This window comes from Cyprinodon variegatus, unplaced genomic scaffold (assembly GCF_000732505.1).
Source record: "Cyprinodon variegatus isolate N-32 unplaced genomic scaffold, C_variegatus-1.0 Scaffold35, whole genome shotgun sequence".
Classification (NCBI taxonomy): Eukaryota; Metazoa; Chordata; class Actinopteri; order Cyprinodontiformes; family Cyprinodontidae; genus Cyprinodon; species Cyprinodon variegatus.
The window spans coordinates 917,032-932,264 of NW_015150488.1; the positions used below are offsets into that span (position 1 = coordinate 917,032).

Consider the following 15,233-nt stretch of genomic DNA (forward strand, 5'->3'; position numbering starts at 1 on the left):
TACAGGAACGTTTTTTCTTTACGAAACTTTTTTTGGAACGTCATTGAACAGCGCTGACGACCCGGTGAGTAGCATATTTTAAAAAAAGAACGTCAGAGGAAAACAACAAGAAGGCCTTTTGTGGAACGCTACTAATCTTCCTAAATTTAAAGAGTATCTTTTTAAATTTTCTTTAAAATTGCCAATAAAGGTCCCAAATTTCCACATCCAGCAGGTCTCAGGACTGACGGAGGAAGAAAGTATGATTAAATAAACACAAACACATTTATGTGCCAAAGAAAAAGTAAATTTTAATTCAAATGACATCTAATTGTGATGCTGTACCCAAGTTGAAAGTCAAACTAAGAGTTTTAACACCTATGAAAACTAACCGACTGAGGGAGGTTTTGTCTGACAGTCTGACTTGGTGCTCATGACACCACAATCTGTAAAACTGTGGGCAGTGACCATAGATACTCACCTATAGAGGTTTAATCTACTCTTTGCTGCTCCTTCAGGCTGGCTGCATGTACGTCCACGGCGGGGTCGTCAACATGTCTGGAAACCGAAGAACTGCCTCTCTGTACAAAGTGTGGCTGGTGGTGCCCAGCCTGCTGGAAATGACCTGGGAGAAACTGTTGAAAACGTTCCCTCATGTAACACAGCTGTCCACCCTTCAGCTGCTGAGCCTGGGACTGACACATTCACTAATTCAGAGGCTCAAATAGACTGAATAAAGAAGCTCACTGATGATCACCAGCACTAAAGTTGGTGGTAAGTAGGTCAAAGACAAGCTCCTGTAATGTCAGACTTTGAGGAAAATACTTTTTTTTTGTTTTTAAACAACACTTGATTTTTTTTTTGTCAGAAATTCAAATGTTAGTCAGAGACATCGAAGGGGTGCAGGTTGTAACCTCTATGCACATGTAAAACCTGACTTGTAATGTAAAGCCTTTGTGCACGTTTCCTTTGTCCCAGAAACTTGTAGAGCATGAGGGTTGATTTCAACAACAAAAAAAGAAACTAAAGCAAGTAAAGACAAAGTGAATGTGAATGCAGGTTGTGTAATGATGATATTTCCCTGATTACTTGGTACCACACTGAGGCCTGTTGCAGTGTTGAATCCCCTGAGATTTCCATTTTTCATCAGATGACATCTGTAGCTGATTTGGGCTTCACTAAAGATAAAGGAGAGGCGGATATCTGAAATTTCTTCAGATCTTTCTGGGGCCATGATGTGCAGTTTTACTGTTGAGCTGTTCATTGTTTTAAAAAAAAAAAAAAAAAGGTCCGTTCATTGATCACACTGGCCTCTGATCTGATTGCCTCTTTTTAAAGGCTCACTGTGAAACATCTGGTGCCTCTATGTTTTTACCTTCATGGTTCCTACACATCATTTCATGCTTAGATTTGCAGATTGTTCTGGCAGTTCTAAATTAATAGGAATTTGAGTGGAAAAACTTTTCTGGACGATTAGGAACAAAAGAAAGCTGAATAACGCTTCTCATTTGGCAGTGTGTTAGGGCTATTCCATTCTATTATTGGCATCTAGACTAATTCAGATCAGCTCTTAGGACCAAATACCAATTCTTAAAAGCACAATTTAGTTAGATTTTAATCTGCTCCAATACTTTATTTGCTAATATCTGAACCAGACCTTGTTTAAAAATAAGGTTTAGTTTTTTTTTTATAACAAAAGCAGTAAAACTGTTCCCGTATTTTGTTTCTTTAAAAGGATGCTGGTTTTCAGTGTTAAATTCAGTTTGCGACGGGCAAATTTCAGAAAAAAAGATTTAAAAATAATCTGTTTTTTTAGTTGGCATACTTATTTTTTTAGAAACAATAAAGTATCTAGGATTTCTAATAATTTTCCAGACTCAACTGATTGTTTTTCAAACTTTTCCAGACCTGGAAAATTATCCCCTTACTTTATTGTGTTGAAAAATTCTTTATTATGAATTTACACATGATGCTCCACAAGTTATGAATTATTTTCCTTCATCCATTTGTTGCCTTCGATGGCAGATTATTCAAACTTTTCGTTTTGGAAAGGATATATATATATATATTATTTTTTGAACCATGGTGGCAGCGCTCTACATTTGAGCCTTTCGATGTTCCTGATTCGTCACTCCAATAGGCTGACTGTACATATACTTTTTTATTATTTATTTGAACACTGTGCTGCTCATTTTATTAACATTTTAAACATTTCCTGTATCAGATGCAGATGTTTTTATGATCCTGTGCTCAGCTTTTACATTTGAACATACTGTTAAAATTTTGTTGTTTTCCTCTTCGGGAGGGGGGCCTTGGTAGTTTGTGTAATTTTACAGAATGAGTCCTCGTCAAAGTGTGTGAAATATACTCAGGACATTGAAAACTGTGACAGGAGAGCTCTGCAGACAAACCAAATGTAGAAAACCCTGCAGTTATTCTGGAGATGTGTGCTGATGCTTCCTAACAGGCCTTTAACCTGTTGATTAAAAAAAAAAAAAATCTGTTTCACAGCTGTTCCTGTTATAATATGATGCTTTTGGATTGTTTCCCTTTTACTTACTTAATTTTGGCAATTTGTGGCCTTAATATGCTTTATTTTTCAAAGCAGCATGCTCCGTAAATGTATTGACCTGTTTGTTTGCATTTTTTGTGCTAAAAAAGATCTCCTGCATGCCGATATGATGTGCATGTGGCTTTGTATAAATGATTTTGGGGGAGAAGTGAACGTAAATATGGCTTTGTTGTTTCGTAGCTGTTATTCTTTGGTCTGTGCAAACAATAAAAACAGGCAGCTGTTTTGTTTGTTCTTTTAAAAATCATGTGTGGCATGATCTGACATTTGGTAAATGGAATTACAGTGGGACACTGGTTCAGCTTAAACTGGAATACCATTAAAGCTGTTTTAGTGATTCAACTGAAATCCACTTAGACTGAGAAATTTCACGATGTGACTCTTAAATGTGACAATTTCCCAAAACTACTGAAAGCTTTTTCTGGGAGGGAAAATCTATTTGTTTCATAATCATCAAAATGAGTGGAGAGAAACTCATAAGGATAAGTAACTGACCACTGAAATTAACTTGGTTTTCTAATTTATTAAGATGCACCTTAACAAAAATTCACAATCCCATCTTGAAATGTTTTTTTTTTTTTTTTATTGTATATTTTCAATGTTTAAAAATACACCTTTTTTTATTTCTTCACAGTTTCATAAGAAAACCCTTCATGAGAATAAAGCAACTCTGTTAAATATGTATATTAGGGGAGTGTCGGTCTAGTGGTTAGAGCAGTGCGCTTGTACTCTGAAAAGGTTGCAAGTACCCAGTTTGATTCCCACAGCCTCCACTCTGAGTTCCTGAGCAAAACCATTAACCCCACACTGCTCCCCAGGCACCACACAATGGCAGCCCACTGCTCCCCGCAGGGGATGGGTCACAATGCAGAGAACAAATTTCCCCATTGTGGGACAATAAAGGGATTAACATTTTCTTTACATGTCTTTCAGCAGAGTCATAATTAAGACTGCAGATGAAAGTAGCTACCGCAGTTGACTTTTCTGTTGCCTTAAAGAAAATAAAGATTTCACTCCTTAGCAACTGAGCTAATCCATCAGTAACAGTTTTTTGCTCATTTTGTCCACAATGGTTTAAAAATAATTTGAAGTGAAACGGAGTTCCGCTTTCAGCAGCCAGCTGGAGACGGAGCGAAGTAATACGAAGCCAGGAGGATGAGGTAGACGACCACTAGAGCTGTACCTGAAGAAACAATAATAATAAAAAAAAATAACTCAATGATTGCACTCTTCTCGCTAGACTGGATCACAGTTTGAAGATTTATAGGCACGCCATGTAACTTTTGGCCACTAGGGGCGCCAAACTTGTAACTGCCTGTATTTTGGTTCTACTAAACATTGAAAATAAAAACAACATATGACCGTGTAATTGAACTAAAGTGTTAACTTACCAGTCTAATAATAAAGTTGAGAAAATAAAATCTGTTTTACATCAGACTTCTTCTGCACCAACGAATAAACTCCTTTCCTAGATCGACTTGTTTTTCCTCACACACAATCTCTTCCATCCCTTTCACATTTTCTCTTTTTAACTTTTTCCTTGCCTCAGCCATGACCAGTAATTGAGCAGGTGAAAAAATAGAGAAAAAGCCTTAGCTCCATGACTATAAGAGCCTGCAGCCATATGTTCTTCCAGGTCACATGACCTGGCCAATGACGGTGCGTCTTCTCCCAACTCACATAGTTGTTTTTTATAAGAGGGGAGTCCCGCTCGTAGCATTGATAGTATCAGGCCCTGTATATTGGCCTGAGGAATCGAATAACTCATGCATCAACCATTTAAGTCACAAAGTCCGTGGTGTGCCTTTAAAAAAAGAAACATAATACTTCTATATCAGAATATCTGTTGTTTCCCTGTAGGTATGCATATTTTCATACCCAAACACATAGCTGAATATTTAGCAAGTAATGTAACAGTCTACAGCAAAACTGCCCCTGAAAAAGGGAGGACCACCAGCTTTCACTAAGTTCAAGTTTCCCATTCAATGAAGAAAAGTGGAAACTAAAAACATGCTTTAAATAACATGCAAGTCTGAATAATTTTCATAAATGGGATTTTTGGATCAGCTGCATGGGGGTTGTCCCGAAATATTAAGTCCAACATTTAAGGACTGATTCTGAAATATGGATGTCTTATTCCAGAATGTCATCAACTCTTAGTATCTTTTTTTAAAAGATTGAATTGCTTTAGACTTACCCTGAAAATAATCTGACTTGCCGTCCATAAAAATGTAGTTCACTAAAATGACGCTGAAGATGCTGGCCCACATGTGCTGGTCGCTAAAGAGCAGCACAAACCCCACATCCTGTTTAAAAAAAAGAAAAAAAATAGGTTCTTATCATGCAAAATGTCAATCATCAAACATTTTCTTTCATATATTAACTAAGGAGAGTGAGAGGATTTTCTTACACAGAAGGCATTAAAAAGGACCAGTATTGGAATCTGTAGCATGCAGACTTGCACAGCTATGCAGCTTCCAACCTCTAAACTGGGGGAATGAAGAAAAGCTAATTTCAGAGACAGAAATCTGTGTTTAACTTCTCATCTCTAGTAGGACTGTGGTTACCTTAAACTGATGTTGTTTTGGAGTGCAAACTGGATCCCGTTAACAATCTCTGGGATCTCGGGGACCATTGCCAGAACCGTCACCCCAATGAAGTACTGGGGGAAGGAAGATGTAGAAAGGGTAAACAAAGCAACAGGAATGAGTTGGATGTTCAGAGAGATGCACCAACCTGAGAGATGTTGGGCTGGTTAAGAATGGGCTGGATGTGCTCAGTGGCGAGGTCGGCACAGGCAGACATGAGGACGGTGGCCACGATGAGGATAAGAAGAGACCTCCACCGTGACCAGTGGACAACCGTCCCATGGTGGCCGGTTTCTGCACACAGGCAGAAATCAAGGAGTAAATATGACAGGTGAGATCATCAGGCTTTAATGGTAAACTAATAAAAGCTCATGCCAGACTAATTATTGATCTGATTTTTTTTTTTTTTACAATTTTTTTGTCCAGGTAGTAATGATTATATGATTGAGTACTGTTGTGGTCAGGATCTTACAGAAACTTTTTTACCTTTTTATATCCTTCCCCATGACATTTATTGGAGGAGCGGCTTGGTAACACTAAAACGTCCAAGGAAAAACTCCAGAACACGCTCAAAACCAGCGTCACCGTCCCCAAGGAGGTGAGTTTACCATCACCACAGACTGAAGGTAGGTCGAATCTAACCAGCATAAAATTTGACTAATATTTCAAGGTGCAAACTTAGAATGGCTGTATTTCTGTCAAGCACAGAGGTGGGAGGTCTATGCACCGAGTAAACTGGGCAGGATATGAAGTAATGAGGACCTACTTCAAATTCAGCCAGGCAGCTGCAACTTGGAGACAGGACCTCCAGTCATTCCCTCCAGTGATTCCCACCATTCCCACAGCGGTCTCACATCACGGTTACAAACATTCTTTCTAAACTTCCTCCTCTGACATGGGAGTTGGCTCAGAGCTTGTCTGCCTGGCTTTGTGTTTCCTGGACCAGTCCACTTTCACAGCTGCTTTTTGTGTCTCTGCTTCTGACTCCTTGAACCCCAGTCGGCCTCGGCAGATGGCCACTCACACTGAGCCTGGTTCTGCTAAAGGTTTCTTCCTGTTAAAAGGGAGTTTTTCCTCTCCACTGTCGCTACAAGCATGCTTAGTGTGAGGGATTGCATTCAAGTCAATGAGTTGATGCATCAACTGGTTTTCCTTAGATAGAAAACTTTGAATCAGTCTGACTGTATGATCTGGTGAACTGTAAAGTGCCTTGAGATAACGTGTTGTGAATTGGCACTATAAAAATAAACTGAATTGAATTAAATCCTGGTAGAAATGTGCTTAAAATCTGCTGTTTTGAAACATTACTGAAGCTGCGTTTATTCATAATTTTTAACCTGAACAGTCACCATGAAACTACTGTTCAGTGGGAGTGATGCTTGAACCTCACCCTGTCCTCCTCCGACATGGATGTCGTAAATGTGTGAGTGTGTCTTCAGGGTAAATATCAGTCCAATGATGTAGGCAGCAGGCAGGAAGACTGACACCGTGTAGATCAGAGGCCTAACAGAACACACTCAGTCAAATACAAAGGCTCAGTTTAACACAGGGTGACTATGAAGTCTAAAAAAATTGGAATTTAATTTCTATACTTTTTAGGTTTGGACAACTTTCCCAAAAGTCTGGTAATCTAGTTTTTTTCCAAATATTATTCACCTATCTAATGTTGCATTCTTTCTATTTCTTTCTTGGACATCCCTTTCTTTCGTGTTATTTGTTGTTTTCTTTCCTTTCTTCTGGCTTAAATAGCCCGCCATATGCCTTTGTCTAATTCCTTGGGTCCTTTTTTTCTGTCTTCCTTTTTGCCTATCCTTACTTTACTCTTTCCGGGGTTTTTTCTTGCCATCTCCTTTCTTCCTTTTCATTACCTTTTTTTTTTATTTCCTTCCTTGTGTCTTTCCTGCCTTTCTTTTTTTCGTTTCCGTCTTCCCTTCCTTGTATCAGTAATTACTGTCCTCCCCCTCCTTGCCTACAGTTCTCTTTTTCTAGGTTTTGCCATAAACTCCAAGTGATCTTTAGTGTTTTAGAATGAAGATATAACACAAAGAACTCTGGAATGCTGAGTCTCAAGAAGTCTGGAATTTTATCTGAAAACATAAAAACTGTGAGGATAAAGCAGGACTCACTCAATGTTGTTGTGGAACAGTGTACCATTTTTCTGTAAAAACAAAAGAAGGGTCACTTTTAGGGACAGGGCTGTAAATATGAGCGTAAACACATTAGAGCCCCTGCTATCTAACCAGATCGTAGTGGCAGTTGTGGCACACAAATGGGCCGCTGGCGTTGCTTGTGCTGTTTCCTCCAGTGGCGTTGGTGCAGGCGCTGCACACCAGGTTCCCATAAGCCTTGGAAAACAGTGTGGGTGCAAAAACACCTGTAGGATAAAAAAAAAGTGGTTTACTCAACTATTTGAGACCAAAATATTTAGAAATCCTCGCCACCACACTCTGCTGATCATTACCAGATCTTCCGTCATGTTTAACCTATTGAACATTAACATCCAAATTTCTTGGGGAACGTCCTAAACAATACTTACTGGTACTGAAATGCCTACCTCCCACAGAAATAAAAAGCAATGCTGAGCTCACTCCTGCAGATCGGCTGTTGAACCTCTGCTCCCTGTGTTTCAGGCCCCCTATTATCATACTGACACCCTAAAAAAGCAAAAAGCATCTTGGGTTAGTTTATGTTGACTGCTAGTTTTATTTTATCATTTAAGACATATCTGCAGTTTAATCTCAACAAATCAGAATATGATAGAAAAGTTAGTGTTTCTGTTATTCAATAATATAATATGATATATTGTATAAAAGCAGGTTTTTTTGTTACCTTTTCTGATTTTACATCAAAAGAAAACAGTTTCTCAGAGATCAATAAAAACTTAATTTCTTGCAGAAATGTCTGCCTATTGAACAGCTATTTCTATGTAGCTGACAGCTCTGTATGAATTAATGCCTCAATCTTGTGACAGACTTAGATTTTGACAAACTTACGTTTAAAATTACGTTGCTTACAGCTTATAACAGCAGCTTATGCAGCAGTGATCATCATGTAAACAGAGTATGAGAAAAGGAGAACCAGTTTAAAACATAATGATTCAAAAGGGCATCAACATGGAAAGGTTCAATGTAGTGCAAAATAAATATGGTGCAAAATGCTCCTAGTTAAAAGGATTATAAAAGTTTCAGCCACATTGGTGGTTCAAAATAATATTACGAGTGTGATGCAGAATCCAGTTTAGAGCTTAACAGTTCAAAACTCTGATGGCAGTGGGGAGAAAGCTGAATCTGCTGGACCTGCATCGGATGCTGCAAAGCCTCTTCCTAGAGGGCAATAAGGAGAATGGGTGGGGGCAGGTGGGATCTCCTCATCCTCCGCAGGAAGTGCAAGCGCTTCTGTGCCCTCTTAACCAGCGAGGTGGTGTTCACAGTCCAGGTGAGGTTGTCTGTGATGTGCTATTTGGTGCTACTGACCACCTCTACAGCTGAGCTGTTGACAGGACTGCATTGATATCACTGTGGTTCTGCTGAGGTGTGCAGGAAGCCTGATTTCCTTTGATAGTCTTCAGCTTGTCAGTATCTTTGGCTCTGATATCTCTCAGGTAGTCTCGTCCTCGCGACAATACTAACTGATTCTTTGTGAGGCTTAGGTCAGGCATATTCATCGCCCCATCAAGCCCAGCAATAAAATATTCATTAAAGTGGGTGTTGGTCCTTCTGGTAGTGTGGGCGGATGTCACAAATGGTAAAAAAAAAAAAAGAATTTCTCCATTAAACGAGATGTAGGATTTTCTATTGCAGCTTTTATCTCTCACGTTTTTTTCTTCCTCTCAACTTTCAGTTATTATACCTACATGGTCCCTTTAGCAATGATAATTTGTTGCTTTACTCTCCCCGTGGAAGGTAGCAGTAACTATAAAAAGCCCCAAGACAAAACTCAATGCATAATTATTTTATATAAAAAGCACAACTTTTCCTATTAAATAAACTAAGTTTAGTGAAATTATAATTTAGAATGATATAAATGTTAGAGCTATAAAATGATAATCTATTTAAACCCATTAAGTTATTATTAAGTAAAATGTGTACATTCAAGTGCATCAATATGCATCTTTTAATGTGCTTTTAATTTAGAATATACCCTAAATAGTGAAAATGTAAAAGGAAAATGAAGAAAAAGTGGTTGTGTGCTCACAGGGATGAATAGGATGCATCCCAGCAGGGTTCCAGTCAGCGCAGCCTTTACCACCTCCTGCAGACAGGGATTGGCTGCCCGGTGGCCTCTGAGCAGAGCTGTGATGTAAAAGGTCAGCTCTGTGATGGAGCCGAAGGTGGCGTTGACCACTGCTCCCACAGCAAAGTTACTCTGAGCAGAGATACTGCAGGAAAAGAAGCAACATCATTATAGTCACTTGAGTAGAAAACCTTTTTCTTCTCTACAGGTGTAACAATTTGGTAGTTGTTGTTTTTTTACCTTGCAATGCCCATACCAATGTAATAGGAGAGAGGAATGATGGAGCTGATCGCTGTGGCAAACTTCACATCTGAACTGGCAAACTGGTTTCCTTTGTCCACATATCCGATGACCAGAGCAAATATAACTAGAGGTAGGAGGTCTGACATGTGAGTCAAAGATCTTTATAAGTCTTGTCATAAAACACAAGCACAGATAGAACACTAGTAAAGGATACTGACTGCAAACACATTGATCCCATCAACAGTGTACTTGTAGTAGTAGCAGTTTGCAGCGTGGTAGCAGCACAGCAGAGCTCTGGTTTCATAGCCTTGATGCTGCAGGTCAGATTAAAAGCACAAAGAAACTAATAAATCTCCATAAAACTGGGGGTGGTTGCTCACATCTCTATCTTCAGTGCTTTACCTTCCTGTGAGTGCTGGTGGAGAGTAAGATGTCCTCTGGAGGGAGGAGTAGAATGACGGTCAAAGTCTGAGCGCTCATCTTGGAGACCGGGATGGTGAAGACCAGGATCCAGGAAACGAAGCAGACCAGGCAGTGTATGACAGCCAAGGGAGGATAACCCAGCAGCAGCCATACGTAGGTGGAGAGACGGTGCTTGAAAACAAGGAGAGCAGTCTGAGTAAATACTATGAAATACAAGCAGCTTAATTTAAAATATACATCTTAACTACTTTGCACACATATTTTAAAATTTCTATGCACGTAGATTTTAATACCATAAAATCTCCATGCTTCTTCTCTGCACTTGTGGCTTATTTTTTATGCAGCTGTAGATTCTCTCCTACTCGTGTTTGGACCCATTTCTTTGCATTTATGTATGGAGCTAAAGTGGAGCCATAAAAATTTGCCTAAAAGAAAAATAAAATTGAACTATAACAAACTTTATGGCCCTCAATAAAGCTCCATATGAAAATATTTCTATTATATAGCCTATCCATGTACACTATGACTAAAAACTACAAAGTATTTTACTGGAATTGTATGCAATGTTTTTGAAAATATAATCCGTAGAACCATAAATTGGGCAGCTGATATCTTTGCTTTTGAGATCAAATGGGGCACAACCTGTCCATTGTTTATAGTTTTTTTTTTCTTTTTTATTGACACATTTGAGTAACAGTTTTTATAATTTTTCTGTTTTTATCATATAGAGGATGAGAAAGTAATATCGTCATAAAGAAGTGGTCCAAGACTAATCAGCAGCACAAATCAGTGATCAGTTATACTGATGACAAAATAATCGGTACTGGCATCAGCCGAAGAAAAATTGTATCGATCAATCTCTTATCCTTACACCTTTCATTTTCAGCTGAAAAAGGAAGCGCTCTCCACAATATTATCTTTCTTTCCTTGGACCTAAACAATCGGAATAAACAGCAGATTGGACTAAAATGAGTCATGCAAACAAGGCAGTCGGAATAATCTAATTAAATTGAAATGTAACTGAGACGGTTGGTTTATGCTGATTGATAACCCAATGAGCATGCATGTAAACACTGGTTAGGATCAAATTATTCTGAATAAGGCAGACTAAGCTGAGTGTGCATGTCAGTCACATATAAACATGAAATGATGTCTAGTTTGATGGGTTACATGCTATGTTTGACCACTCAAGTAGGATTCCAAATGGCACGCTCACATTAAATATTTTTAGTCCTGCCTTTTTATATCCACAGATCCCAAATACATTTCAATTCGATTGTGAAATTTTTAGCATGTAAACAAAAGTATTGGCTGCACTAGATTCATTGAGGGATCAAACTCAAATGGGATCAACATAGCTGCTAATTATTTCTGATTCATTTGATGTAAATGAGAAGATCTATGCCCTTCCTTGTGGTGTTTTGTCAGATAAAATCTCAGTAAAATACATAGAATTTAATATTTGTAATATAAAATAAAGAGAAAATGTTAGACGAAGATGCTAAATTATAAAACAGTAATTATTTAATTAACAGCACAATTCAAACTGCGTTCAGCTTCTCAAATGAATATGGTGACACCAGTTCAATTACCTAAACAATTTGGACAGTGTAGGACACCATCAGTCCTCAGAGTAACAATCAGCACTCAAAGCTATATAAGCTGTGTATTTTTCTGTACATATTCCAAAGACTGTGTGATTGTAGGCATGTACCCAATAAGGAGTGCGTAGAGGTGGTTCTGGCATCCCTGGACCTGGTCCCTCTGTGACCGAATGCACCAGAACTGGTGAGCTGTCCTCGGATGTCTCCATGCTGCACTCACAGTCTGGTGCCTCCTCACAACATCTTCTCAAAGTGTTTCCAATCTGGACAAAATCAACCACTTATAAGAGGCTTTTCTCCAACATTACCTAACATCTGTAATGCACATCAGGGCACATTATAAAGGCTCAAACAAGGCTACAAAAACAAAGCTGCAGGTGGATGGACTTAAAGCAGATTTAGATTAAAAACCAAATCCAAAGTAGGGCTGGAAAATACAGCCAAAGCTTATAACACAAAGAAACAACACAAAGAAATTTATTTTGCTATGTTAATAAAACTTCTCCAGTTATCATGTTAGAAATAATCCCTTTAAAAGAACATAAAACCAGGAACTTTAATCAGTAATAATACACTACAATTTATATATAGCGTATTAAAATATGGGAAATATCATATCAGGTTTGCTAAACAAAATTATATCGCTATATATACTCATACGCATCGTCTTCCACTTTATCCGGGACTGGGTCATGAAGGCAACAGATTCCCAGACTTCCCTCTTTCCTGAAACCTCACAATTTATATTGACATTATCAATCCTAAGCCTATGCTTTGGCTATCTTACACAGTTCTTACTACCTGAGAAAAGAAAGAAAAAACATGACCAGACTCCAAACATACCAGGATAGGGCATTTTGTTAAACTGACAAGCAGTTTAAGGAAAGCATTAGTCAGAGCTAGATGTAACCAAAGGGCTCATGGTCATTCTGGAGGAGCGGCTAATATCAGCAGCCTAGGACGTAGACCTAGGTAACCAAATAAAATTAGGCTTCCACTCCTCAGATCAGGCTTTTATGAACGAGGGGCAAGAAAAAGAGTCTAATTTCATGTTTGCCACACGTCTTGCAAGCAGAGTATGATCTATGGCCGCGGCTTCTTGGCCTTAAAACTGATCAAATCATATCTGAGATCTTCCATACTGCAAGAAAGGCTCAGATAACCTGGGCCTTGTTTCAGGATTGCAAAACTCACAGGTCCTTAGAAGTGGAAGATCTGGTAGCTGAATCTCTTCAATGTCTGCAAGCTCTCTTAAACTGATACCAAACAAAAATCAAGGTTGTTCACAGTTGTTAGAAAATACTATTTTGATTTGTTTTAGACCTTATTGTGTGTTATTTTTAATTGTTTAGATGTAGTATTTTCCTGATTTAGCCTAATTTATTTCAATATAATTATACAGATATTGCCTACAATGGTGAATGTCTAGGAAAGTTTTTTTATTTGCAACAAAATATGTTTATATTCTCAGTACTTGCTGTAAATGGTACATAGAGAGCAGCATTAAAAACGAATAATTCTTTATATTTTCATTCCATTTAATGAGTAGGTTATTATGTTCTAAGCTTAAAGTAGAATATAGCATATATAGGGCCTCAGTTATCCATAGTTCGAGCTTTTAGACATGCATGGAGAAAAAAAAAGTCCTGCACAAACAATCCCTCATATCAAACATAAATAAAAGCAAAAATTGAATTAAAATATTTGAAAAATCACTCCTTTTCCTTCAATTAATCAATGATGTGATGCTCTCTTTAGGTCTATTAGACAAAGTTATATTAAATAACGTTGATGTTTGTATTTTTAACAAAATAAGAAAACACTCAAGCACTATAAATACATTTGCAAATCACTGTAAATAAGCTGGATATCAGACATGACTTACAACTAGATATTAACAACAAAGAAGTGATAATACCAGACTTCCACACATGTTCTTCTTTAAAAAGCCAAAAATAAGCTCTACCTTTTAAATCTTTGTAAAACGAAGTAAAAGTATTTAGTTTCTTCTGCATTTTCATGGTTTCAAAGAAGAAGTGCAGCTGTAGTTTTCAAACCCTGTGGTTTTAGTTAGGAAAACTGGTTTCTGCTTTCTTCACAACAAGTCAGAGAAATGATGCAGAAAAACATGAGGGGCAAGCTGAATGGGAAAAGACGCTGAGGCCAAGCAATACCTCATGGATTGTGTTTCCAAATGGCCAGAGGAAGTAGCAGCACAACTTCCAGCAAAGCTTCCCTGAAGTAATAGAGAACGAAAAGAGGAAGAATTAGACAGAGAACGTATTTCTAATACAATCTCCCAATAAGGTCCCACTTACCGTAGGGTACACCGATAATAGTGACAAACATAAGGAGGCCGACAACAAAATACACCAGAGACACCCACCAACCAAAGAGGAGCACATACGCAACGTTTCCACAGGTGATGAACTGACCTGGAAACAGTCAAATCAAAAACAAAACTCAAAAAGTTGTTTTTTTTAAGCAGACTTGAAAACAGGGTTTCACAAATCCTCTCTTATAATTAATTACACAAAAACACTTCTTAAGCTGTAACAAAAAATCCTCTTTTTTTATTTGTAAGAACAATGAAAGCAATTCTCCAACAATCTTAAAAAAGCAGCTCAGCAGTAATAACATCGATACATTTGTACCATTACCATATCATCAAAAGGTCAAATTCATTGTAGAATTTCTTAGCTTAGCCAGACTCATGTAGTAATAACACAGAGTGACGTAATTAAAACATTCATTTATGTTTAGCGATGGCTAGCAGCCAGTGAAAATCATAACTTTAATTCCTCTGCAAATAACAGGAGAGAACAGGACAGATTGAAAAGGCTGGCCTACTGGCAGGTATGCTCACATACTGAAGAGTATAAGGGTATGAGGTTATCAGGCCTTCTGCTGTTCTACATTCTAGCATTTGGCACTAATCTTTCTTTTAACAAATCCTGATGTGAAATCTATTGTATTTACATCTAGGTTAACCTCCCCGACTTGGTCAAGAGGCGAGGCAGGAGGTGATGTCCATAGATCAGAAGCCAACAAGCCTGTCCAACAGGGGCTAAGCAGGCAGAAGAAGAAGAACAGATCTACTCTACTCACACAAATGGCTTTCAACAATCTGGCAGCTACCCTCTGGGAAAGCCAGGAATATAAAGTTCTGCACCCAGATGCAGCAACTGCTAGTAACTGGAGCTGCCGCAAGTGTGACCCCGCAGACCTTATTGCCAGTGCAGCAGAGGGAGCAGGGAATCATGTCATGGGACTGTACACAGTAGCTTCACGGGCAGGACCAGACAGGAATCATTACAGTATAAACAGCCTGCTTCTTTAGTGATGATATTTTTTTGCTTAAAATCCTAGTGTAGGATGTCTATTGGGTGAATTCAATTCATTTCAATTCAGTTTATTTATACAGCACCAATTCACAACACATGTCATCTCAAGGCACTTTACAGTTCACCAGATCATACAGTCAAATTGATTTAAAGTTTTCTGTCTAAGGAAACCAGTTGATTGCATTGACTAATTGACTTGAAGGCAATCCCTAACACTAAGCAAGCTTGTACCGACAGTGGAAAGGAA

General features: G+C 38.3%; 2 protein-coding genes across 2 annotated transcripts in view; one reads left to right on the forward strand and one right to left on the reverse strand.

The window, feature by feature from the left end:
* Positions 1 to 1,635, forward strand: part of LOC107103732 (kelch domain-containing protein 10-like) — an 8,232-nt gene extending 6,597 nt beyond the window's left edge. The window contains exons 8-9 of the mRNA XM_015403545.1: positions 191 to 210; positions 453 to 1,635. Coding sequence (XP_015259031.1) covers positions 191 to 210; positions 453 to 707 — 275 coding nt within the window. The 3' untranslated portion in view covers positions 708 to 1,635. The remainder of the gene's footprint in view (positions 1 to 190; positions 211 to 452) is intronic.
* Positions 1,636 to 2,881: 1,246 nt separating this feature from the next.
* Positions 2,882 to 15,233, reverse strand: part of LOC107104306 (low affinity vacuolar monovalent cation/H(+) antiporter-like) — a 17,635-nt gene continuing 5,283 nt past the window's right edge. The window contains exons 5-20 of the mRNA XM_015404292.1: positions 13,961 to 14,077; positions 13,817 to 13,878; positions 11,753 to 11,905; positions 10,018 to 10,209; positions 9,830 to 9,929; positions 9,613 to 9,754; positions 9,334 to 9,517; positions 7,694 to 7,793; positions 7,380 to 7,513; positions 7,266 to 7,297; positions 6,530 to 6,642; positions 5,288 to 5,433; positions 5,119 to 5,213; positions 4,962 to 5,040; positions 4,749 to 4,857; positions 2,882 to 3,734 (exon numbers count right to left, since the gene is read on the reverse strand). Of these exons, the coding sequence (XP_015259778.1) occupies positions 3,661 to 3,734; positions 4,749 to 4,857; positions 4,962 to 5,040; positions 5,119 to 5,213; positions 5,288 to 5,433; positions 6,530 to 6,642; positions 7,266 to 7,297; positions 7,380 to 7,513; positions 7,694 to 7,793; positions 9,334 to 9,517; positions 9,613 to 9,754; positions 9,830 to 9,929; positions 10,018 to 10,209; positions 11,753 to 11,905; positions 13,817 to 13,878; positions 13,961 to 14,077 (1,832 nt within the window). The 3' untranslated portion in view covers positions 2,882 to 3,660. The remainder of the gene's footprint in view (positions 3,735 to 4,748; positions 4,858 to 4,961; positions 5,041 to 5,118; positions 5,214 to 5,287; positions 5,434 to 6,529; positions 6,643 to 7,265; positions 7,298 to 7,379; positions 7,514 to 7,693; positions 7,794 to 9,333; positions 9,518 to 9,612; positions 9,755 to 9,829; positions 9,930 to 10,017; positions 10,210 to 11,752; positions 11,906 to 13,816; positions 13,879 to 13,960; positions 14,078 to 15,233) is intronic.